The sequence below is a fragment of the Marmota monax genome, unplaced genomic scaffold (genome assembly GCF_021218885.2).
Source record: "Marmota monax isolate L192 unplaced genomic scaffold, Marmota_monax_Labrador192_F-V1.1 WCK01_AAM20220418_F8-fsc00039, whole genome shotgun sequence".
Lineage (NCBI taxonomy): Eukaryota > Metazoa > Chordata > Mammalia > Rodentia > Sciuridae > Marmota > Marmota monax.
Window position 1 is genome coordinate 14,303,445 of NW_026693602.1, and position 26,594 is coordinate 14,330,038.

Sequence of the window (26,594 nt, forward strand, 5' to 3'; positions counted from 1 at the left end):
AGTAAAAAGCAATTGTTAAAGGCCAAGTAAAACTTAAAACCAAAGAGAACACAAAGTTGAGTAAAAGAAGGATCAAACACCCATTTAGACTTGAGCTGGTCTTAGAAGCTCCTTTACATGACAGTGACATTTACCAGGGAGAAAACAAAGGCCCAGAGATGTGAAATTAAGCCCAGGACAGGACCAGTCCATGGCCTTCTGAACCTTCTTTACCTCACAAGGATGATGCCAAGTTTCTTCCTTGATCCCTCAGTCCCCTTGCAGGGCACTGCAAATTCAAGGCCACCCTGAGCAATTTAGTGAGATGCTCTATCAAATAAATAAATAAATAAATAAATAAAAGGGCTGGGGATGTGGCTCAGTGATAAAGTGCTTGCTCTGCACACACAGGGCCCTGGGTTCAATACACAATATTGCCACCCTCCTGACTTAGCCTGCAACGTAGCTGGATTACAGATATGTTCCACCACCTGTCTCCTTTGTGATTTAGATCAAATCAACTCTATCACATATTAACTCATGTACTCATGTATCTACCACCAGTCAGAAACAGGGCCTGAGCAGCCCAAGAATCTTCTCTGGGGATTGAGCCTAGGGGCATTTTACCACTGAGCTACATCTCCAGCCCTTTTCATTTTTCAAGATAGGGCTTCACTAAGTTTCTTAGGGCTTTGCTAAAATGCTGAGGCTGGCCTCTCAAACTTGCGATCCTCCTGCCTCAGCCTTCTGAGTGACTAGGCACCACTGTGCCCAGCACAAGAATGTTTTCCATGGCCCTTTTCTATTGCAACATCCATCTGAGTTCCTCATGTATCCCCAATAAATCAACCCTCATCTTTTCCTTCTGTACATTAAATCACCCAAAAATGTTTATACCTGATATGGGTCCTAAGAAACTTCTAAGTAATTACCAAGGGTATATCTTCAAAATTGGGGTTTCAACTTTATTTTTAAATCATGTTCAAGAATAAAAGATGAGGGACTGGGGGGTAGTTCAATGGTAGAGCATGTGTCCAGCATATGCAAAAGTCCCTAGGTTTGACCCCCAAAATTCCTTAAAAATCTAGACAACTTACTTTGCACATAGAGTAACTCATAAATTTCTTCTAAAAGCCAACAATTCCAGATTTGACATTTTTGAACTTTCCCAATTTTACACACGTGTCTGACAACAGAAAATTCCCGAAAGGTGTCGCCCTTCACCCTCTGCATCAACTTACCTTTAATTTCACTGGGCGATGCCTGTTTTTTACCTCCACCCAAGGCTCTGAGTCCAAGTCAGGCAAGCTGGTAGACAGACCTTTAGACATTGCTTGAAGGTGACTTGTTTCAGTGTGTTTCTTTGGATTCAGTGGACTTCCAATTCTTGGAGAATTTGGGGCAGACTCTAAAATTTTAAATTAGTTCTACAGTTAATGGTTTTTCTTACTTATAAAATACTTTTCATTTTTTTCCTTACGTTGGTTTGATAAATCAATCTCAATCTGTGAAATTAAGCTAAAATCTTCCCAGTATCTTTCAAACATGGAGTGATTATAATATTTATCCAAGGACTGAGGATGCAGCTCACTGGCAGACTGCCTGCCTAGCATGGCCACGCCCTGGGTCAGTCTTTGCCAACACACACATGCACACAAATATATTCAAAAGTGAAGCCACTGAAATAATGCCACCAACCCCTGCGCAGAGCACATGTCCACTCTAACTTCTCAAGAATCTGTGAGCCACTTACAACAGAAAGTCTATTTGGCAATCCAGTTGTGAAATTTGGACTAAAAAATATAAATTATAATTGTGGAATCTCAATGTTATTAAGCCACAGTCTAAATGCATATTTTATCCAAGGTGTTTAGGTAGGACCTAAGCCAGAGCAGCCACTCCCCCTCTTCTTCACATTCCCTTGGCGTATCCATGTTCGCTTCCCCACACCAGGGTCCTGCTGCCTACCCTAGCTCAAACTGAATACTGCAAAACGGAGAAACAGTGGAACCACATTAAAGTGCACAGCTCTAAGATGTTTAGAACTTAAAAACTCTCCATTTGTGTATAATGAATTAAAGGGTATTCTGCTCTCATGTATAACTGATTTGAACAAATAAAAATATTTAAAAATATTTTTGAAAAAAGAAAATACTTAAAAACAGAGACTTTAATTGGATGTATGGCATGACTGTAATTCCACCAGCTTGGGAGGCCGAGGCAAGATTGCAAAATTCAAAGCCAGCCTCAGCAATTTAGTGAGGCCCTAAAATAAAGAGCAAGTAGGTGGGCTAGGGATATGGCTCAGTGGCTAATACCCCTGGTTCAATCTCTGGTACCAAAACAAAATAAAACAACACTGAGAGAATTCAAAGGCCTTTTTTTTTTTTTTTTAACCTCCACACTATCACTTCTGCTAACTTATTTTAATATATCCTCTATTATAAGTTAAATTCAACTTTTTTACTTATTTTGTTTTGATGCTGAGATAAAACCCCGGGATGCTTTATCACCGAGTTATATCTCCAGCCCTTTTTAAAATTTATTTGGAGACAGGGTCTTGCTAGGTTGCCCAAGCTGACCTCCAACTTGTGACCCTCCTGCCTCAGTCTCATAAGTAGCTGGGATGACAGGCATGTGCCATCAGAACTGACCAAATTGTTTAATATTAATAAGTACTTTTTCAAAAAAGAAAGAATATTTAAATGTTTTAAGTTATATTTTCATACCTAGGTCAGAAGATGCAATGTGGACTCACTTTGAACAAGGATTTTTAAAGTGTGTTTTAAGTTATATTTTCATCCTGTATCAAAAGATGCACCATGGACTTGCTTTAGACAGCGTGTTTTAAAAAACACATGCCTTTGGGGCTGGGGTTGTGGCTCAGTGGTACAGCACTTGCCTAGCATGTGTGAGGCCCTGGGTTAGATCCTCAGCACCACATAAAAATTAATAAAATAAAGGTACAACTAAAAAATAAATATTTTTAAAAAACACATTCAGCAATATGTAAAACTAAGTATACACAAAATTTATTTTAGAGTGTTTGCTGGAGCATCACTATTTACCCATCCAAGTCAGATTACTGAAAACGCCACAATGCTAAAATGTTACTTGCAGAAAGCTGAAACTAACACCAACAATCCTTTTATTCACTAAATTCAAGGCACATGACAGGACCCAGTGTGAGACTGTTCCAGGTTTTACTTCAATCTCTATGGCAGAAATCAGACGACCTTGGGCTCTTCCCCATGGACCAGTGGTATTGTGTTTTATAGAAGTTCTCCAACTCCTCCTGTTCAATACGATAGGCATTAGCTCTATGCAGCCACTGAGTACCTGAAATGTGCTCAGGACCAGTGTAGCACACATACCAGGAAAGACCTGTTACCCCCCATGAACAAACAGAGCCAAAGTCCTTATTGGCCGTATGCTGTAATATTTGAACATGTTGCTAAATTAAAATCTCTATAAAAATATTATTAAAATTAACTGTCTTAAAAATTAATTTTAATAAAATTGTCTTATGCTTTTAAGGCTACTAAAATTTTTGGCATTACATGTATGGTTCACATATTTCTTGGACAAGGCTGCTCTACAGTTTTTTTAATGGTACACCTTTGCCAATTCATTCACAAAAGTAGTACAAGTGAAACATGGGGAGATTGTCACGCTGAGAGTGCTGGTGGAATAGGAAAAACATTTCCAGGGAATTCTCTAATATCATCAGTTTTCTATGTTCCACAGTGAATAAAGCTTTAAAACTAAAAAACCTCTATCCCACTGACAATATTTGGGGACTGAATCAGTTGCTTATACAACTATTGTTGAGAATTAACTAAATTAGTATAAACAACAGCACCTGGCACAGGGCAGGGAATTTAATCTTTTAACACCAGCCTAACATCTTGTTAAATAATCATCTCTAAATGTTCTTTAAGCTTGAAAGTCTTAGTGAGACTTCACAGGTTTCATGTTATGACACTTATGGCATACATACGCCCTGCATGGCTTTTTGCACCCATATTTTCTTCTACAATGAAGTTTTCAAACTATACATCAGTTAAAGTCAAAGATAGTTGCAAACACCTCATCTTCCAAGAGGAAATGAACTTAAAAATGATTTGGATTATCTGACATTAAAATTTTTATAGACAAAAATTATTTAGACACTTTTAAGGAAATCCCAGTTTATTACTGAAAAACCAGGAGATCATCTCACACATTTTTTTAAAAAAAAGAAAAAAAAAAAAAAAGCCCAAGATGTCCAGGTCTCTGACCTCTTTGTGGATGGGCACGTTCTTTAAGGGTGGATGGTGCGGCAGCACATCCAGAACAGAGCAGGACACACTGCAAAAGCAGCTGCTTCATTCCCACAATCCACCCCGTGGGGGGCACCGAGGTCTTCTGCTCAGTGCAAACGTCAACCCATGGTACACAAGGCCACCTCCACAGAGGGAAAACAGCAGCCGATGAAGGATATTAAATGTTACATTTCAAACTCCTCAGAGGCATATGTCAAGGGTCCTTTCTGAAGTTTAAGGTCTCCTAATTGAAAGGAAAGGGATATGAAATGCCTCCTCTGTTCTCCACCTGTGGGGACACACATTGCCCCAGGGCTCCACTTCACATTTTTGGTGAGACATTACTTCTCTACTGACTCCAGGAAACTAGGCTTTCTTATCACAAGGTCTGAAATCTTGGGATTTGTGGAAAAAAGTGATTTACATATTTATTTCTATGACTTAATATGAAAGCATAATTCTAAGAAAATTTTCTCATTTTGTTTGCTACCTGGTTTCTGACGTGTAAGATAAAAAAAAAAAAAACTAAAATGTATGACATTTACTTAATACACACTGATGTTTGTGCAGAAAGAAAATATGTATGTGCATCCATCTGAGTGTATGTTAAAAAACACAAAAATATACAAAACATTATGATTTTATTCTTGTAATTTTATTAATAATACATAAATGGTTAATGGACAGGCATCACCAACTTGACTGACCTAAATTAACTATCCCTATGGAAAAAGTATTTTCTATATTATCCAACTTACCAATGATTGTTCATAAGCTGGTTAAAAATGTCATCTTGGACCCAAGTTTACACAATAAATAAATCTAACTTTTACAATCAGCCATTATATCTTTAAAAAAACAAACAAACAAACAAACAATGTCACATTTCTTCAACTTTTTAAAACACTTGCCCCCAAGTTGCTTGCTGCGATTAGAAGCACAGGGCTGACAAAGAAATATGAGATAAAAATCTCTGTGAAACTGTCCATCATTAATGCTTTTCTGATGGGCAGGACTTATACTGATGTATCAAAAATACATTTTGAAGAATAATGGAAAAAATACCCTTGTTTATTTCTTCAATTTCTTACCCCTTAAGTGTCCACATTAATAAATCTTACAGTCCATGTGAAACATCTCAACACGTGAGTTATGCAATGTTCACCATGGCAAAGGGCAGACCAAGAGCCAAGGGCCTGGCAAGCTGGGAAAGGCTACGCAGTCCTCTCTTTCTCTGCTTTATTGACCTGGACACAAGTACATATGCCTGGAAACAAAAGACAGAACCTTGCAGTATTTCCACAGTGATAACAATTAGCTTCCCCCACAAATAAAAGTAGCCACGCCGTCTGAGTCCAGTCACACAGAAAAGGGCAGGCAGCTCCTGGGATGCCAGCAGCGGTCCCCGGCTCTGTCTCCGTCGTGGCAGAGGTGGTCATCTCCACTGTCGTGCTGCCCGGGGGGTCGGCAGTGGACACTCTCACACGGAAGGCAGTCTGGTGGCTTCCATCTCTGCAGCACGGTTTGTTCCAGTATTTACAACGCATTTCAGTGAGCCACCTGCTCCACTGCACATCCCCATCAGATGACATCCAGGGCATCAGTAGATCATCACCCTGACTGAAAAGTTTAAGCACATTTTTTTCCCAGAGGGAATGTCTTAAAAATGATCCAGGAAAAATCCTTAACACTAAAGCAGGTTTGAGAAATTCTAAACACAACCAAATTAAAGAGAACCTCGATTCTGCTTTAGAATGTGGGTCACCTGTCTTTGCAAGACAAGGTAAAGCACATGTGTAACAATTAGACTAGCTCAATCCTACCGGGGGAAAACTGACACAACGTATCCACAGTCATTCAGCAAAATTAAAAGAAGACAGGTCAAAACTCCACACATGACAAAGTACACATAAAAAATTAAGAACAAGAACACAAGAGAGCGTCACCCATAATTCTCAGATCCCTATTTAAATAATCATGTGGGAGACAGTGTAAATAGGATTTGGAGGATTAAAAGTCATGTATAGTTCATCTTTAATTTTCCTACTAAATCTAAATAATCTAACAAGAGACAGGTAAAATGGATCAAAGAAGCCCACTCTTATCCTGTTGTTTCTAAAAGACAAGCTATTACCTGTATGTGAGCAAAAGGCTTGGCCTGGCACAAACTCCGGACAGTCGATCAGCCGAGAGAAGTCAGTCTGTGGCACGCTTCTGGGAGGGGGGCCCGGGATTGGCCATTTTTCTGGTTCTATCTTTTTCCTCATTTTCTCATCCACAACTTCTACTTCTGTGCTGTCCTTCAGGGCCTAGCAATAAGAATTTTGAGCTAGTAAAGAACTTATACTTGAAAACTTTTTCATCGAAAGTCTTATATATTTCTTTTTGAGAGAGAGAGAATTCCGTTATATATATATATATATATATATATATATATATATATATATATATATATATTTATTTTAGTTTTTTTCGGTGGACACATCTTTATTTTTATGTGGTGCTGAGGATGGAACCCAGTGCCCCGCGCGTGCCAGGCAAGGGCATTACCACTTGAACCACCTCTCCAGCCCCAAAAATCTTGTATTTTTAATAATCCCCAAAATTACAAAATCTGAAGTTAACAGATGATAGATATTGCAGTTCATGGTTCTAAAAATATCCATGAAACTGTGCAGATGTGTTGCTCGTCACACACACTTCCCAGCAACCTGGGAAGCTAAGATAGGAAGATGAAGTTTGAAATTTTAAAAGGGCTGAGTATATAGCTCTATGGTGCTGAGATTAATCCACAGTACCAAAAACAAATAAATAAAACTTATGAATTAACTATTAAGAACAAAATAAGGGGCTGGGATTATGGCTCAGCAGTAGAGCGCTTGCCTAGAATGTGCAAGTTCCTGGGTTTGATCCTCAGCACCACATAAAATAAATAAATAAAATAAAGATATTGTGTCCAACTAAAAAAAAAAGAAGACAAAATAAGCTGGGCGTGGTGATGCACACCTGTAATCCCAGCAGCTCAGGAGGCTGAGGCAGGAGGATCGTGAGTTCAAAGTCAGCCTCAGCAAAAGCGAGGTGCTAAGCAACTCAGTGAGACCCTGTCTCTTAAAAGAGCAAAACAAGTTGGGTGTGGTGGAGCACACCTGTAACTCCAGCAGCTCAGGAGGGGGATGGAAGAGGATCACAGGCTGGAGGCCAGTCTGCAATTTATCAAAACCTCAATTTAAATAAAAAGGCTGGCCATGTAGCTCAGTGGTAGAGGGCCTCTGCTTCAGTTCTTAGTACCACAAACAAAACAAAGGAAAAAACTTTGCTATTCGTAGAACTCTATTAAGAAAATAAAGAAAGAAGCCCAAGACTAGGAAAAAAATATTTGTAAAATATACATATTAAAAAAAACTTGTATCCAGAATAAAGAACTCTTACAATTACTTTTAAAAACATTTTGATAAAAATGATTTTGAACACACTGATTTGAACAAACACTTCAACATGTAAGGTTTACCAATGACCATATAAGATGATCAACAACATCAGTCAGTAGGGAAACACAAATTAGCTGTAATGAGAAACTACAACATGTTTATTATTTTAAAAATGATCCCTGGCACAGTGGTGCATGACTATAACTGAGACTGAGGCAAGAGGATGGCAAATTCAACCTCAGCAACTTAGCAAAACCCTGTCTCAAGAAATGGAAAGGGCTGAGGATGTAGCTCAGGGTAAAGTGCTGCTTGGTTCAATCCCCAGGACCAAAAATAACACCTGACGATATCAAGGGCTGATGAAGCTGTGGAATAAGGAGTTTCAATACCTAATGGTGGAAATGCAGAATAATAAAGCCACTTCAGAATACAGACTGTCAGCGCCACTTCAGGACAAGCACGCTTACTGCACATTCCAGCAGTCACAACAGCCACCCCACAGACATAGAAACACTCACACAGAGATCTTCAGACTTCACTCACAAGCTCCCACACTGAAGACCGCCCTCAAAGTCCAGCAAGGATGTGGACAAACGGTGGAACACCCCACTGTGGAGCACCAGTCAGCAAAACCAAAGAGCACACTAGTGACACACAGCAACCAGGATGAGTCAAGTCAAGGAATCACAAACTGTCCGTAATATGCTAACTCTATGTGCTAACTCTAGAAAACCAAAACTACAGGAACAAAGGGAGGTCAATGGTTGCCCGGGTTGTGAAGGGACAGGATTGGCTACACTGGTCAATTTCAATGCCATATTTCTAAAAAAACAGGAAAAAACAAAAATGTTGAAAGCATTTCTAGAAACAAGACACATAAGAGGAAAGCATTCTGGCCAAACTTCAAATGCTGTTTTAAATTAGCCTGTCTATAGCATAGGAAAAATTCTCAGTATTTTATTAAATGGGAATACATAGTACTTTACATCATCCTGAAGATTAAAAGGACCAAAGTTAAAGGTTCAAGTTTGAAAGAATGGGTCTGAAACAGGTGGCAACAGCATTAGCAAGTCTTTGAGGGGCTCCCGGTGTCAGACATTTATTTAGGTTTTGTAAAATGAAAGAAAGTAATGAAATGCTGTCCAGAGCTTTAGCCAACTACAAACTCTTGAGCTTATTTCATTTATTTATTTAGAGACAGAGGTCTCACTCTGTTGCTCAGGATGGTCTCCACCTCCAGGGCTCAAGGGATCTTCAGAGCAGCTGGAACAACAGACGGGAAAGACCACACCTGGCTCACCATTTTTTTTTTAAAACTAAACTTTAATACTTTATTTTCAGAGCAAGTGCAGGTTCATAGGAATACTGAATGAAAAGTACTGATCATTTTGAATTAATAATTACCTCTAAAATGAGATTAAGGTTTGTGGTGAGAGCCTGAACGCGGTGAAATCCAGCAATCAGGGAAATAGGCAGGAAACCTTGCTCATCCATCTTTCTCCGAAGAAAGAAGTCACGTTCCAAGTTTTCTATACTGAAGTAATATTCACTGAAAAGAGAAACAAACATATATTTCATCCATTTATTCAACAGGACAAAAAATATCCATCATCATTATCAACTGTCATCAGGATATTTTACTTTGATTAATACCATATTACAACTAAGATATAACATAGATGGTCTAATACAATAGGGCAGATATAAAAAGATAATCAAACTTTAAATACTGATTATTTTCCATAAAACCAGCACTAACTTCTATTCAGATCAGCTTTACCTAAGCACAAAGAACGAAAAGCTCATTTTACTTTAAAATAGTTTAATAATTAGCCAGGTGTAGTGGCACATTGTAATCCCAGCTACGTGGGTGGCTAAGGCAGGAAGATCCCAAGTCCAAGGTCAGCCGGTCTGCCGGTCTGCCGGTCAGCCTGGGCAACATGGCAAGACCCTGTCTCAAAACAACATAAAGAAAAAAATGGCTGGGTGTCTCTCAGTAGTGAGGTGCGCACCTCACGTGTACAAGGCCAGGGGTTCAATTCCCAGTGGGGGGAAAAAATCAATAACTGAGTATTAATGAGTAAATTCTGTGAAAATTTCACTACAAAGCTACCTCTATTTCACTAAAACACTAACAAAGCTAAACATATGTCAACATACTGTATCCCAGCTTTTCCTTAATCACTAAGAATCATACTCATTTTTTATTTTTTTAATTGTAGTTGTAAGGTGGACACAATACCTTTATCTATCTATCTATTTATTTATTTATTTTATGTGGTGCTGAGGATCGAACCCAGTGCATCACATGTGCTAGGCAAAAGCTCTACCACTGAGCCACAATCCCAGCCGCAAAAATCGTATTATTGGATTGGAAGTGTCCTTTGCTGAATTCACAATCAAATGTATAGAAGTTTTGTTTTCTATATTGACAAAATATTGACATCATGTAGTACTTTTGAACCCTAGTAATCATTCAGCGCATAGAAAAAATTTACTGGACACACAAGCACATGTGTACACATATTAATTATTACATATGTGAATAAAGATCCAAATTCTCCTCCATCCCCTTCTTTTTCCTGCATGTGTTTCTAGAGACTGAACTCAGAGCCTCCCACTTGCCAAGTGGGCTCTCTACAACTGAGCCTCCTCCCGCCAGTCCTCCTCCTCCTTTCCAGACACAGTGTAAGACATTGAGAGTGAAGAGGGAGCAGGCGCGGTGGCACAGCCTGCAATCCCATCTACCTTGGAGGTGAAGAAGACGATGCCAAGTCAAACCAGCCTAGGCAATTAAGCAAAACCCCAACTCAAAATAAAGTCTGGGGATGCAGTGCAGTGGGACAGTACTGGCCTAGCACGCCAGAGGCCCTGGGTTTGATACCCAGCATGGTCAAAGGGAAAAGAAAGCAAAGAATATAACTAACCACAATTATCAATGACACCATCAAGTATGTGGAGAAAAAAATGCAGAAAAGGCTTAGATACCTTTTCTTCTTCACAAAACTATAGGCCCACTTAAACTTGCCCCAGAGAAATGTAAAGATGAACTTCCAATATGATCAATAATTACAAATCTGACACACAAAGTTAACCTTCAGAATACATTTAATAATAATAGCTTTTGAGAAATACATGTTTAAATAGCCTCCATATAGAAAAATGAGAATTAAGATTCTGGCACAGCACAGTAGCATAAGCCTATAATTCCAGTTACTTGAGAGTCTTAGGGAGAAGGATCAAAAGTTCACAAAGCCCGCCTCAGCAACCTAATAGGACCCTCAGGAACTCAGCAAGACCCTGTCTCAAAACAAAGAGGACTGGGGATATACCTCAGTGGTATAATAATGGCTCAGGTTCAACCCCAAGTACAAAAAAATGTGTGGGGGGCGGGGGAGAGGGGGAGGGAGAGAGAGAGAGAGAATATATACATATATATAAATAAGGTTCTAAATAGAGCAAGACAATAACCATGTCACCAGTGATAATCTGTCCTACTACAGGCTTACGGTTTATTAATCCTACACTGTTTCCAAATCATGGGAAATCTTCAAAGGAGGGTGGCAAATTACAAGGAAGCACACCAGTTTATATTTTGGGGAGTAAAACTCAGTGACTAAATAACTTTGAACTATGTAGGCCAAATTCTAACTTTGAAAGAAACCCTATCAAAGTGCAAAACTCTCACAGACATTAGTGAAATACAACTAACACCTCAGTAACACTAGCAAATTGCCAGGCATGGTGGCTCACCTGTAATCCCAGCAGCTTGGGAGACTGAGACAGGAGGATCTTGACTTCAAAGCCAGCCTCAACAACCACAAGGCACTAAGCAACTCGTTAAGACCCTGTCTCTAAATAAAATACAAAACAGGGCTGGGGATGTGGCTCAGTGGAGTGCCCCTGAGTTCAGTCGCAGGTACAAAAAAAAAAAAAAAAAAAATAGTAACACTAGCCAGTCATTTATTCTTAAAGACTGAAGAAATGAGCATTCTCATTTTTGTTATGCCTCAAAAGCCCTATTTGCTCACAGTGTCTGGTAGGCATGTAATACATGTGGTGAAATTCTAAAATTGTGGACATTAAAACAGACATTTGACAGTCACTGGTTACAACTGTTTTTAGACTCAAACTTCCCCAAGTCAGTAACAAGCTTCCCTTCAAATATAATACTTTTGAAGACTACAATATCTAAATACATTCTTAAATCAGTTATCTACAGTATTTTAAAACATTTTAGTAGACTGCAAATATACTAACCTCTAAATCTGAATGCTGCACGAGATTTTTCCCAAGAAACAATGAAAATATTAATATCCAAACATTCGGACAGCAAAATATAATTTTCACTTAAAATGATATAAAAAAGCTGCTAGAGACTGAACAGTTAAGACTTTTTCTTCCAAGTATACTAAATATCAGGCAGGCATAGTGGCACTTGCCTATAATTCCAGCTACTAAGGGAGGCTGAGAAAGAAGAACTTCCAAGCTAAAGGACAGCAACTTAGCAATACACCGTCTCAATATAAAATGAAGAGCCGAGAAAATAGCACTTCAGTTGCAGAGCACTTGTCTCACGAGTCAGCTCCTGGGTCCAATCCCAGTCCAGTAAAATACATTTAATATCATTCTCCTACAAGTGTGAGGTAGACTTTTATACATGACATCTCAAACAAAACAAAACACAACACCACATCTAACCCCCATCAGCCTCTGCACATACTATATTAGACACCTCAATGACACGAAGTCACAGGATGAGTCCTCAAAGCTGGACCTACAAATCAAAGAATGCTTGCTAACAGGACAAGCCACCCTAAACCTGGTGCTTCACTAATATGCACCCAAAGCCCTGGTGCTGAAACCACCAACAAAAAAGGGGGTCAGGACTAACGCCACGTCGGACGTTTCGCTGGGTGTCCTATCTGAGAAGCTCTGCATTCTACAATGCATGACAAACTGCCAACGCTGAAGTGGCTCCCTCATGTGTATGAGCACACTGGAGGCCGAGGGTCCTGACACAGAGCTGCAAGTCCAGTGTCAGGTCTCACAAGGGACCTGGCAGCGAGAGTTACAAAAAGAACAGGAATAATGGTACAAAGTTGATAGCCACAGGCCAGGCACTTTCTGCCCAGTGTTTGCGTCAACTGTAACAAAAGAAGCAAGAACAAAATAAACATGTTGCTCCACATTGTAAGCCAACCCAATCCTGGGAGGGGCCAGCAAATGCTGACATCATCACTTTCTAGTAATAAAGCAGGGTTCGTTTTCTTTCTTAAATAAAAATAGGTGTTTTTTAAAAGCTTGTGCCCTTTCAAAAATAGCCGCTCTTCCTTCACCTTGTCAGGATAAAAAAACATTTAAGTTGGTTAATGCAAATCACATGGGAAGGTTTTCTCCTTGCCACTACATAAACACACTGTATAAATATGCAGAATACCCTATACAATGGTAATATGCAGAGGGTTTTTTTCTTAACAAGAGAACCAATATTCTTCTGACTTCAAATTCAGCACTCAGGAAGCAACTACTGTGAGCAAGACATGACCTTGCAGAATAGAAGCAACAGTCCCCTTTAGTAACTGTCACAAAGAAAGAACTTCAAAGGTTAAAAAAAAAAAAAAACCTCAGAATTTAGAAGTCAACTGCTAAGGATATCAAAAGATATCAACTGCTAAGAAATCAAAAGATATCTGCCACTATTTTTGTCACTTGTAAATTTTAATGAGAAAATATTTGCAAATAATAATCCAAATTTCATCCAAGTTTCACCTGTTTCATTTCAAATAATATATAGAAGAAAGCTTTACATTTATATATATAGTCATATTATGCAATGACATTTTAACTAATATCCTTTAAGCAGAGAAATGTCTAATCATATGCAGGCAATACATGAACATGATCGAAATGTGACTTTTTAAAAAACAATCTATTTTACTAATATTTCCTAGAAAAATATAATAAGTTAACATTCTTCAACTTTTACTAATAAATAGGTTAGAAAATGTGTAACATTCATTATCAATAATATTAAAGTTTGTTATTGCAACAGACTTTACTATCTGCCTAAATCACACATCAACTTACATTTGACGCTTAATATACTCTTTAAGCAATGCTTCTTCCACAGGATACACCTGTACACCCGTACCGTCATCATAGTAATACATCATACTGGTGTTAATTTCTGTTTGAAATGGCTGATCCGTCCTTTCACCATGTTCTCGGTAACCATACGAATAATCAAAGTTTACTTGATGGAAAGAAAGAAAAAGAAATGTAATCATAAATTTTAAAATAAAAAAAGGGAAGAATTCGTTAATAAAAATCCAGCTGGGTGTGATGGTTCATGCCTACAATCCCAGTGGTTCTGAAGGCTGAGGCAGGAAGATTGCAAGTTCAAAGCCAGCATCAGCAACTCAGTGAAGACCTACGCAACTTAAGGAGATCATCTTAAAATAAAATATAAAATGGGAAGTGGCTTAGTGGTTAAGCACCCCTGGGTTCAACCTCTGATACAAAAAAAAAAAAAAAAGCAAAATGACATATTGAGCCAATAACAAACTAAAACCTTGATGGGAACAGTGGCACATGTCTATAATCCCCAGCCACTCAAGAGGCTGAGGCAGGAGGGTCACAAGTTCTGAGCAACTTAGGGAGACCCTGTCTCAAAATAAAAAATAAAACAGACTGGGGATGTGGCTGGCTCTGAGGTAAACTGCCCCTGAGTTTAATCCATTTTTATTATCAGACCAAAAAAAGTAACATAAAAGGATAATTTGAAAAACAGAAGGCTTGGGGCTGGGGATGTGGCTCAAGCAGTAGCGCGCTTGCCTGGCATGCGCGCGGCCCGGGTTCGATCCTCAGCACCACATACAAAGATAAAAGATGTTGTGTCCACCGAAAACTAAAAAAATAAATATTGAAAAATTCTCTCTCCCCCCTCTCTTTAAAAAAAAAACAAAACAGAAGGCTTGCTTTTTTATTTTACCCCAAGCTCATCAAATTTAACAAAACAAAAATCATGACATACCTCGAGGGTTTCCTCTGCCTCGTCCTCTTCCCCGTCCACGTCCTCTTCCTCGACCTCTGAAGGAACCTCGGATATTACCCCCCTCACTCCTCACGCTGGACACTTCGTCCTGATCATCTCTTTTTTCTCTGTCTCGCCTCCAACCTTTAAAAATAAAATTTTTAACATTTCAATTTGCTGTAAAAAACACGTTTATATTTATGAAAATACAGTAATCACTTTCACCCACTGGGTAACTAGATGACAGTAGCCAGGCAGTCTTCAGAAAGATACACATTTAAAGAGATTCAATAAGAATCTGTCAAAAAATCTCTCTGGTTCCACCTGTAATTCCAGAAACTTGGAAGGTTCAGGAAGGAGTATTGCAAATTTGAAGCCGATCTCTGAAAATGAGCAAGAACTTGTCTCAAAATTTTAGAAAGAGCTGGAGATATAGCTCAGTGGTAAAGTGCTCCTGGGTGTGGGTTCAATCCTCAAAACAAAAAAATTACGTCTCTGGTGCCAGACACCAGTGATCACAGTGGCTTGGGAGGCTGAGGCAAGAGGCTTACAAGTTCAAGGCTAGCCTTAGCAACTGCTGTCTCAAAACCAAAAAGGGCAGGGGTAAAGAGCCCCAGGGTTCAATATCCAGTACCAAAACAACAGCAAGATACAACAAATGTCCAGAAACAGTAAAACACATTTTATAAGAATAGTGAAACGCCCTTAAGCAGAGGGAAAGAAAACAGATGAATTATAGCAACACAACTAATAAGCATGAACACATCAGGAAATTAAGAGTAAAAAAATTACTGCCAAAGAACATGTCAGGATAGTCACACTGCACAGCGATTTCTTCTCCCCTCCCCCCGCCATGTTTAATTCCTTTACACGCCCGCACCCCCACCAATTGAAAGGCAATTTCAAAAGTTTTAACATTCCATCTCATTTTTTTCTGAGATGGGAGAGTGTTGAATAAAACTGCAAAGCCCACATAGGGAGGTTTTTTTGTTTGTTTGATTTTGGTTTTTTGGTATTGGGTACTGAACCCAGGGACACTTTACCACTGAGCTATCAGGGTCTAAGTAGCCCAGGATGAACTTGAACTTGCAATCCTGCCTTGACCTCCCAAGTCACTGGGATTACATGTTATGTCCCTGCTAACATGTCTCTTAAACAGAATGCTAAGTTTCCAGTGTTCATTGTATAAGAATACAATATATAACTCTTTGTAACTTTATACATACATTTTCTTACATAATCAATATTTAACAATAAAATCTTAATTTTATTAAAAGAGTCCTTTAATATCAGAATAGCAAAATCATGAGATTTTAAACATTTTTTAAAGTGATATTTTGTGAACAAATGAGAAATAAAATCTAACTACTGACTAGATTTTATATGGTACTAAGAAAGTAGTGTTCCTTTTCTTACAAGGTGCTTTCTCTTTGAGCCTGGCTCCTTTCAATTGTTTTTTGTTTGTTTGTTTAAAGTTCTTCTAATATAATTCTTTTTCCTTTTCCTTTTTTTTTTTTTTTTTACAGTGCTGGGAATTGAACCCAAGATTCTGTGCATGCTAGTCAAGTGCTTTACCAAGAAGCTACATCCCCAGTTTTATTACTGTGTTTGAGAAAGGTCTAAATTTACCAGGCTGGCTGCTAACTTCTGAGCCTCCTGCCTCAGCCTCCCCAGTCACTGGGATTATGCACATGGAGTGGCTGCAGAATGATCTTTAATGAAATAAAACCATGAAGTGCAAAGCCTGAGGGCCACCTATTTTTCCCTTCTTTTTTGGGGGGGAGGGGTATGGGGATTGAACTCAGGGGCACTCACCTGAGCCACATCCCAAGTCCTATTTTGTATTTTATTTAGAGAGAGGGTTTCACTGAGTTGCTTAGCACCTCTCTTTTTGCTGAGGCTGGCTTTGAACTTGCAATCCTTCAGCCTCAGCCTCCTGAGCCACTGGGATTATAGGCATGTGCCACAGCGCCCATTCTTTTCTTTCTTCTTCTTCTTCTTTTTAATAAGTATTTATTTGTTTTTAGTTATAGGTGGACTCGATACCTTTATTTAATTATTTTTTTAATGTGGTGCTGAAGATCCAACCCAGTGCCTCAGGCATGCTAGGCAAGCACTCTGCCTCTAAGCTAAACCCCAGCCCCCCCAGCGGCCCACTTTCTAACAAATGAATAAGGCTAACGACATCCCAATCAACTCAGTCTTCATGGGACCAACAGTAAAGGACCCAGACATTTTATTCCTGATGTGATGCTTTAGAAAAAACTATCAAGTATTTCTATGAATAAAGGAATCAATCAATCCCTAGCTCTTATTACCTGGTGTATACTTAAAAGAATCAAAGAAGAACATGCTAAAAAAAAAAAATATATACCAAGACAAAGCAATCAACCCAAAGCAAAATATAGATAATTATACATACAATATAGCAGAAAAATATTCTAAGCAAGGCAGAGTGGTGCTCTGTAATTTCAGCCACTCAGATAGCTGAGGCAGGAGGTCCACAAGTTTAAGGCCAGCCTCAGCAACTCAGACCTTGTTCACAAAATTTACAGATGTAGCTCGGTGGTAGAGCACTTGCCTATCATGTACGAGGCCCTGGGTTCCATTCCAAATAACCATGAAAAACAATAACAAGCACTCCATGTGCTAAATGTCTAAAGGTTTAGTCTCAGTCACACCACTTGGAGGTCCTCGGGTCACTGAGGAGATGTCCCTGGAAGGGACTATGGAAGCCCAGCCTTCCTGTTTCCTGGCTGTAGGCATGACCACTCATTCTGACTTGTGCTCCCCACTGACGTGCAGCCCTCCCCAGAGACTCCAACCAATGGGGCCACCAATCTTGGACTTGAACCTCCACAACTAGCCAAAATTAACTTCCTTACTTCAGAAGTAGCCTGAGCCAGGTATTTCACTATGGTGACGAAAGCCAGCTAATTTACTATAGGATTGAGTAATATACTCACTGGGATTTAAGTAACCAAATATGTCCATACATATTTCACAAATGGACCTATTTCACAATGTTCATAGCATCACTGTTCATGGTAAATGAAAAGTGCAACAACTTGGGAGGCTGAGGCAGGAGGATGTAAAGTTCGAGGTCGGCTTCAACCACTTAGCAAGACTCTTACTCAAAATAAAAATAAAAAGAAAAACTGGGGATATAGTTCAGTAGTAAAACACACTGAGTTCAATTCCCAGTACTGGAGTTGGCGGGGGGAGTAAAAACAAGTCAATTATCTGTCAACAAATGAATACTATCTGGCAATAAAGAATAAATGGAAGGGCTGGGGTTGTGGCAGCGGTAGAGTACTCGCTTAGCAGGCATGAGGCACTGGTTCGATCCTCAGTACCACATAAAAATGAAATAAAGATATTGTGTCCACCACCTACAACTAACAATAAATGGATACGGGCGCAGTGGTGCCCACTTATAAGCCCAGCAGCTTGGGAAGCTGAGACAGGAGGACAGCAAGGTTGAGACCAGCCTCAGCAACTTAGTGAGACACTGTCTCAAAACGAATATTAAGAAGGGCTAGTGGTATGGGGCTCAGTAGTTAGTAAGGAACTAGGGTCAAATACCCAGTCCCAAAAAACAAACTGTAAGAAACACTGGGGAAATCTACCTGTAAAAAGTCCACTGTATAAGTATTAAGTTCCATTGTTGTTAACTGTGCTATGGTTATCCTGTGCTTATGAAATACACTGGGGATGCTGGGGTTAGAGGGCCACACTGTGAGCAATCTACTCTCAAAGGGACTGTGCTATAGACAGTTGAGCACCAACACCAAGCTCTCCAAAGTCCTCTTATCTAGCCTGTGACTTACTTCGTGTGTCATTTCTCCTGTTATTATGGGATGACTTATTTGCTTCAGGTTGACACCGAGAGCTGTTCCGGGATCCAGGTCTCTCTTGACTCTCTGGTCTTACATCGTCCAAGTGCAGTGGTACCCACTTGTGTTTATTAGCTTGAAGAAAACAAAATAAAATCATATAACAATAACGCATAATTTTCACTAAACGTTTGCAAATCTGAAAGTACTGTGAATTTTATCTAAGCAAATGATTTAATTTGCCTTTAAAGGGATTATTTGTAGAGTACAAAACAACCTTCTTCCTTCTGACTTAGATCCTTGATAAACTTATTTTTGTAAATATTTCTAAAACTTAAGTTAAAAGCCAGTGATAGGGGCTGGGGTTGTAGCTCAGTGGTAGAGTGCTTGCCTAGCACGTGCAAGACCCTGGGTTCTATCCTCTGCACCACATAAAAATAAATAAAATAAAGATATTGTGCCTAACTACAACTAAAAAGTAAAATATTTTTAAAAAGCCCATGATAATGGGTACTTTTTGTTTAATTCTGATGAATAAGCTACTCAAAATTATACATACATATACTACTCCTATCTAATACTGAAGTCCTAGGCTTGAAAATGCAGTTTATCTAATAAAAACACAATACACACTACCAAGCCAGGCTCCTGGTTCAAAACACTTAGTTGCAGATCTTTGTCTAAAATGCTTATTTATCCTGGATTACTACTAAAGAATGAGGAATGAGGTTTCTCAAAATGTAACCATATATATATATATATATATATATATATTTTTTTTCTTTTTTTTAAACAGCTCCTTTGTATCTTCCCAACTGAAGGAGAGAGAGATAAGCAAATTCAGAAATTCAGTTTCCCTTATGACAGAGTGGCTAAGCTGTCATGTTCTATGACAGGAAAACTCTCAGGATTACTTTTTCATGCATTCCATGCTTATGGTTCAAAATGTTCAGTATTTTGTCCAATCTATAAATTTTCGACCAAAAGAAAGCAAAGAAAAAAACTACCTAAGTAATTAAGCAAAAGTAACTTAAGAATATTATTAAACAATTACTATACTGATTTCCTAAAATCCTGCAAACCAATGGATCAGATTAAGAGCATGGAATATGCTGAAATACTGTTTCTGTGCTAATTGCTAACAAAAAGGTATTGCTTTGTTGTGTTTATTGCTGGCTTATCATGATCCCTGCCCTGCGCAGGCCTTCTCCAGGCACCTGCCTTCCCACTGTGGACCTCTGGACTGCCCTGATGCTTAATGCTCTTACCTGTCCACACCCTACCTGATAGAGAACAAGGACTTTGGGTGACTTCGTCCAACTTTTCCCCCTTTCAGCAGGAAGCAGTCTGGAGATGTCATTGCCCATTTCCCATAGACCTGGAGTGTAGAAACTGACAGAGGGGAAATGGAACCAAGGCCCACTTCATGCTTTGAATATAGCCCTGGCTGCTCTGCCCCTGCAACTTATTTTTAAAATGGACACGTTTCTTTCTCTTCCTCTCTCCCTGCTCCTCCCTAATCCCTCCCCATCCCTAATCTCAGGGGAAACAGGATTACCTTTTCTTCCTCATCCTAGGCAGATTTACCTGTTCCTGAGTACACCCACCATAAGAATGAAGTAATCCAGACTTTGGTGGCACCAGATCTCAGAAATGACTGTCCCAAATTCACAAGTGAATTACAACTCCAACAGAGAACACTTGGAATGTAGCCTTTGAGTCATCTCTTTAAAAGCCCCCTGGGGCTGGGGCAGTAGCTCAGTGGCAGAGCACTTGCCTCACACTGTGAGAAGCACTAGGTTCAATCCTTATAAAAATAAATCCACATAAAAATAAATAAAAATTTTTTAAAACATATATATATAAAGCCCCCTGTTCCTGCTGATAGGCCGAATCACAGCCTTTGGGATAGGAGTCCCTTCTGTTTCTCCTTTGCTAGCAAAGCAATAAACTTTCCTTTTCCTTTTTCTCAAAAAAGATAACAGAATATGAAAATATAAAAAAAAAAGGAAAGAAAGGAAAGAAAACTCTTATTCTATGACATTTCCAGGCAAAACAAGCCCTTCTTTGAAAGTCAAAAATGTGTGCCACACTCCTATAATCCCAGCAGCTCAGGAGGCTGAGACAGGAGGATCTTGAATTCAAAGCCAGCCTCAGCAACCTTGGGGCGCTAAGGAACTCAGTGAGACCCTGTCTCTAAATAAATTCAAAATAGGGCTGGGATGTGGCTCAGTGGTCAAGTGCCCCGAGTTCAATCCCTGGTACCTCCTCCCCGCAAAAAACCAAAACAAACACACTACTGTGTATCCAGGAATCAGAAAAAAGAAGTAATAAAGTGGGTTAAGAAACTGGAAAGAAATTGGGGTCAGATTTTCTAACAACCACTTGATGATCAGATTCTACCTATTTATTTTTTTTTAGCAATCAACATTTTCTCGTTGTATCAAGGGAACTAATGTTTACCTTTCTTTCCTTGCATTACTGAGAATTAAACTCAGGGTGCTTTACCACCGAGCTACATCCCTAACCCTTCTTCTTCTTCTTCTTTTTTTTTTTAAATATTTATTTAGTTGTAGATGAACACACAGTATCTTTATTTATTTTATGTGGTGTTGAGGATTGAACCCAGTGCCTCACACATGCGAGGCAAGCACTTTACCACTGAGCTACAGCCTCAGCCCCCCCCTTTTTGTTTTTGACACAGTCTTGCTAAACTACCCAGGCTGGCCTCAAATTTATGATTCTCCTTCCTCAGCCTCCCAAATTACAGTCATGTGCCACCACACCCAGCCCTAAAAATTTAATGTTCATTTAAAAGACAAAACTGTTCAAGTGCACAGTATAGATTGTTCCTTGCAGTTGTTTGCCCCCGTCCTGTGCTAATATTGCCTCTGTAAAAGTAAATGTTTCAGTGATTTCCCATGCACTGAAAATGAAACCCTAATTCCAAGTCCCTAAGACCCTGTACACTGTGGACCTTGCCTGTCTCCCAGCCCATCTCCTGCTACTCTCCCTATGCCCAGAACACCAAAAGAATATGCTTTTATAAATCAGATAAATCATCCCTAAATTGTGACTAGTTCAGAAGAGAAAATGGAAAGGAATATAAAGACAGTAATTTTTTTTCCTTCAAGGTATAAGTTTTTTAATTTTATTTTTTAGTTGTAGTTGGACACAATACCTTTATTTTATTTCCTTTTTTTTTTTTTTAATGTGGTGCCGAGATCGAACCCAGGGTATCGCAAGTGCTAGGCGAGCGCTCTACCCCTGAGCCAAACCCCCAGCCCCTCAAGGTGTAACTTATACAGGGATATGTACCAAGGGAAAAAACTGACTAAAGTTGTTCTCATTTTTCTCTTAAAATAATGAAGCATTTCATTTCCTCAGAACTCCCTAAAAAACAGGAAGCAGTTCCAATACAGATTTAAACAACAATATTTAAAACTTTAAGAATATATCTGAAGTGGAACTTCATTCCATTTTCTTGCACAAAACACAAAAAATGCAAAACAGGAAAGCCTAATAGTCCTGAAATGTTACAAAAGTAAATCAGACAGTTTATCCTAAACAATTACACAACCCCCTCTAATAGAGATCAGAGGCTGAACACAACCCTCATTACCCCCACTTCCTCCCAGAATTGGAAGTCAGATGAGGTGGACAAAGACTGACCTCTCTTCCGCTGACTGCTTGACTGGGCCTCGTCCTCACTCACATTTTCAACAGGACCGTCTAATTTTGTTTCCCGGTTTTCTTTGCTCTCACTGTTACTCCTCTTTTCAACCTTCTCTTCTTTTTCTTTTCTAATTTGTGGCTTCTTATTTCCTTGGCTGATGACACTCTGAGACTGCAAAAAGGTTTTCTGAGTGGAACAATTTTCATTAACATTTTCACTATTGTTTCAAAAAACATGTGGTAGTACACCTAGACATTACAAACACTTATCAAAATTTTAAAAACAGACTTCTCAAAAGGCAGTGTTAATTTTTAAAAACAAAAGGAAACAAAAAAGATGTTAATTTGGAGAAAGGTCTAGCTGCAGACTAGGAAAAAATACCTGCTAAAATTTGAGGAAGGACTTATGTGTAAAACATAATGTACTCTCCAAATTCAGTACTAAGAAAGCCATTTTTAAAAACAAACGACAAAAAATGATCAGATACTTCAAAAAGATATAGATGGCAAATATATATGAAAATATACTTACTCAACATTCTTCAGAGAAACACAAAAATACAATGCAATACACTTATATAATGGCAACATTTTTTTTTCTAGTACTAAGGATTGAACCCCAACAGTGCTATAACCACTGAAGTATATCCCCAGTCCTTTTTTGAAAAATTTTTAATTTTGAAATAGGGTCTTGCTAAGTTGCTGACACCATCCTTGAATTTGCTATCTTCCTGCCTAAGCCTCCCAAGTTGCTAGGATTAGAGACATGTGCCACTGCACCTTGCATGGCTAATTTTTAAAAACTGACCATATTAAAAGTTACCAAGGATGTGAAGTAACTGAAATTCTCATAAACTGTTGGTAGAAGTATAAGGTTTGGCAGTTCCTTAAAAAGCTCAACAAATAGCTACTATGATCCAGCCATTCTACTGTTATATTCACCCAAGAAAAAGGAAAGCATATATCCATGAAGTTTTGTACAGAAATGCTTACGTAGTGGTTTGACTTGTAATGACCCAACCTGAAACAGCCCAAAGTGAACCAACAATGGTGCCACAGCCATACAGGAGCACGCACCACTAACAAAGGATAGACACAGGAATGGAACTCAGTGATCATGCTGAGGGGAAACCAGGAAAAAAAGCCTACTGTGCGAGTTCACACACACAGAAAGACAAATTAACTCAGTGACAGTGCATCAGCAACTGCTGGGACAGCAGGGATGAAGGGGACAGGAAGAATTACAAAAAAGTGTGAGGAAAGCTTTGCGGACAGCCCAGTATATCATTTTTACTGTGGTGAGGGGTTCACAGATGTGACACAGGTTGAAACCTAACCCATTATACGCTTTTTGTGTGTGCAGTTTACTCTATGTCATTTATAATTCAATTAAGCTATTTAAATCAAGCTATCCACAGTTACACACCAGTAATACTGCACAGCAAATTACAAATGCCAAAGGGTATATAATGTCAAACGAAAACACACAACCAGATACAAGGCATCTCTTGAAAAGCTCCTTGATCCGATACTTCAGAGCCATCTTTCAGAGATCCTTTTAGAGTTAAATTAAAAATTCATTCATTATATACTTGGGGGGTGTTGGGGATAGCAGGGATTGAACACAGGGACACTCTACCACTGAGTAACAAACATCGTGATCCCTTTTTTATTTTGAGAGAGGGTCTCAATAAGTTGGTAAGGCTTGCCTCAAACGTGTGATACTCCTGCTTCAACTCTCAGGGATGCTGGGATCACAGGTGTACCATTTCACAAGGCCACTTCATACTTCTTAGTATGATTCATGCACATATATACATGCATGTGGGTATATACTTAAAATACTGTATATAAAACACATATCTAGCACAAAATTTGAAACATAAAATACTCTTCAGTTTGACACTAAAAATTAATCTCAGCTGGGCACAGTGGCACACACCTGTAATCCCAGCTACAAAGGAGAATGAGGAAGGAGGATCCCAAGTTTTCAATAACAGACCTTATCTCAAAATAAAAAGTGTTGGGGATATAGCTCAGTGGAAGAGAACTTGCCTAGCCGACATGAAGTCCTGATTTCAATTTCCAGTATCAAAAAAAATAATAATTTTTAGTATGTGTTTATTATTACAGAAAAAAAACAAGTAAAGCTTACCAAGGGTAAACTTAAGCCACCAAGTGCAGCATCCAAGGATGACTGCAAATTAAATGAACAAAAAAGCCTTCTCACTGATCATCAAGTCTTTACATCTGTCTCTCACAGCAGTGATTCTTTGGATTCTGAGTAAAACAAATTCTGCATGTTGAAAATACGTTAATTTTATTTATTTAGTTTTAAAAGCCTTAAAATAATACTTACTCCAGTGCTCACTAACTCTCCTGGTGTTGGCCAGTTTGCCATATCGCTGAAATCACTGGCCTAAAAAGTAACAAATATGTGTTATACCTGCAAATTCATTTAGGATATTTAAATAGGAAAAAAAATTGCAAAAAGTGACAGCAATTTCAAAAATTGCCCATATTTTATTATTTGCAGATATCTTCCCAGTGAATTAGAGTTTCTAAAAACAGAACACTTTGAAACAAAAATGATTTGGTCTTAGATCAAACTTTGAGCACTACTTTATGACATTAATTAAATTGAAATACATGTGATAACATAAGCATATGGTGATTTGTATCAAAGATACAATTCTTTAGAATACTATCTTTAAACTAACATTAATGAAACAATTAGAAAAAAAATTTAATTAAGAATTCCTAACAACAATGTTCACAGTCAATGTGGTTAAGAACTATCCCTATGAAGACATACCTTATTGGGTTTCCTTGTCTTGAGTTTTCCTGCTTTTATAATTTTGGGGGAACTGAGCTCTAAAGAAAATACAAAGAGTTGTTTTTATAACTATTTAACAAAATAACTACTATACCAATTTCAGTAAGCTGGTGTAGCCACAACTCCCAACAAAATTCATAGTTCTAAAACTTAATTTCCTAGTAGGAAATCACTACCTTTAGTACACAGATGCAAGCTGATCTTACATGTCAAGAAGCAGGAAGTAGTACCATTTACTTATAATGAACTGACAGACCAATTCTTTGGTTAACAGCACACAGAAAACTGGAAACATGACACTTTTAATACAGTAAATTTCAACTCAACTCCTGATAGACTATCATTGGGCTGGGGAGGTGGCGCACTCCTGAAATCCAAGACGAAGAAGAGACTGACACAGGAGGATTGCCAAGTTCATGGCCAGCCTCCCCAACTTAACAAAGCCCCATAGCAAATAAAGAACGACTGGGAATGTGCAGGTCAGTGGTGAGGACTCTGGGTTCAATCCCCAGGACCAAACAAACAAAAAGGCAGCTTCACACTGTCTTTCAGTTTGGCTCATCGCCTAGCAAGATGACCAGAGAGGGCACAACCATCTAGCTAAATATGATACAAGTAAATGTTAGAAACAAAAATGAGCATGGGACCTGCATCTACCAGGTAACACATTATTCCAACAAAACAACATCCCATAAGTCACAGCAATGGCCAATTTAGAGAATAAAGCAATCTTTGAGTTAACAATATATAAACAGTCAGGCATGGAGGCTGAGGATAGCTAGTTCAAAGACAGCCTCAGCAACTCAGCGAAGCCCTAAGCAACTCAGCAAGACCCTCTCTCTAAATGAAATACAAAAAAGGGTTGGGGATATGGCTCAGTGGTCGAGTGCCCCTGAGTTCAATCCCCAGTACCAAAAAAAAAAAAAAAAGTCTTCCCATACTCAGACTTTAATCTCACATTCATATTCAAACAGATGAAACCCAAACAAACTTAAGCTACTAGTGACTCCAAATATATGTAAATCTACATAATATGTGGTCTACATATCTTTATTTTTCAAACACTGTTGGTGAGACATTATAAAACTGCAAAACTTTTTTCAACAATGGGAATTAAATCCAGGGGCACTCTACCACTAAGCCCTCCCAACCCTTTTTATTTTTTAATTTTCAAGCGGATTTTGCTAAATTGCTGAGGCTGGCCTCAAACTTGTGATCCTCCTGCATCAACCTCCAGAGTTGCTGAGATTACAGGGGTACACCCATACCACGCTAGGCTCCAGTACAACTTCTTTGAGCAATATGCCAATACCTTCAAAATATTATTTCTAAACCACAGAAATCTACAAGAAAATAATTCTAAATAGATAAAGGAAGCCAAAAATGGTGGCACATGCCTTTAATCTTAGAGGTTAGGGAGGCTAAGGAAGCAGAATTACAAGTTGGAGGCCGGCCTCAGCAACTTGCTGAGACCGTCGAAAAATGAAAAGTAAAAAGAGG

At 38.8% G+C, this 26,594-nt stretch overlaps 1 protein-coding gene across 8 annotated transcripts in view; it reads right to left on the reverse strand.

Moving 5' to 3' along the window:
• The window catches only part of Larp1b (La ribonucleoprotein 1B), a 90,869-nt gene that overhangs the window by 59,045 nt on the left and 5,230 nt on the right, over window positions 1-26,594 (reverse strand). For 3 of the 8 annotated variants that reach the window (XM_046459599.2, XM_046459597.2, XM_046459600.2), the window contains exons 2-10: window positions 25,074-25,132; window positions 24,618-24,677; window positions 22,256-22,445; window positions 18,578-18,718; window positions 14,748-14,891; window positions 13,802-13,967; window positions 9,116-9,260; window positions 6,418-6,592; window positions 1,221-1,387 (exon numbers count right to left, since the gene is read on the reverse strand). In XM_046459599.2, coding sequence (XP_046315555.1) covers window positions 1,221-1,387; window positions 6,418-6,592; window positions 9,116-9,260; window positions 13,802-13,967; window positions 14,748-14,891; window positions 18,578-18,718; window positions 22,256-22,445; window positions 24,618-24,659 — 1,170 coding nt within the window. In that variant the 5' untranslated portion in view covers window positions 24,660-24,677; window positions 25,074-25,132. The other 5 variants (XM_046459598.2, XM_046459601.2, XM_058584065.1 and 2 more) reach the window with 5 other exon arrangements.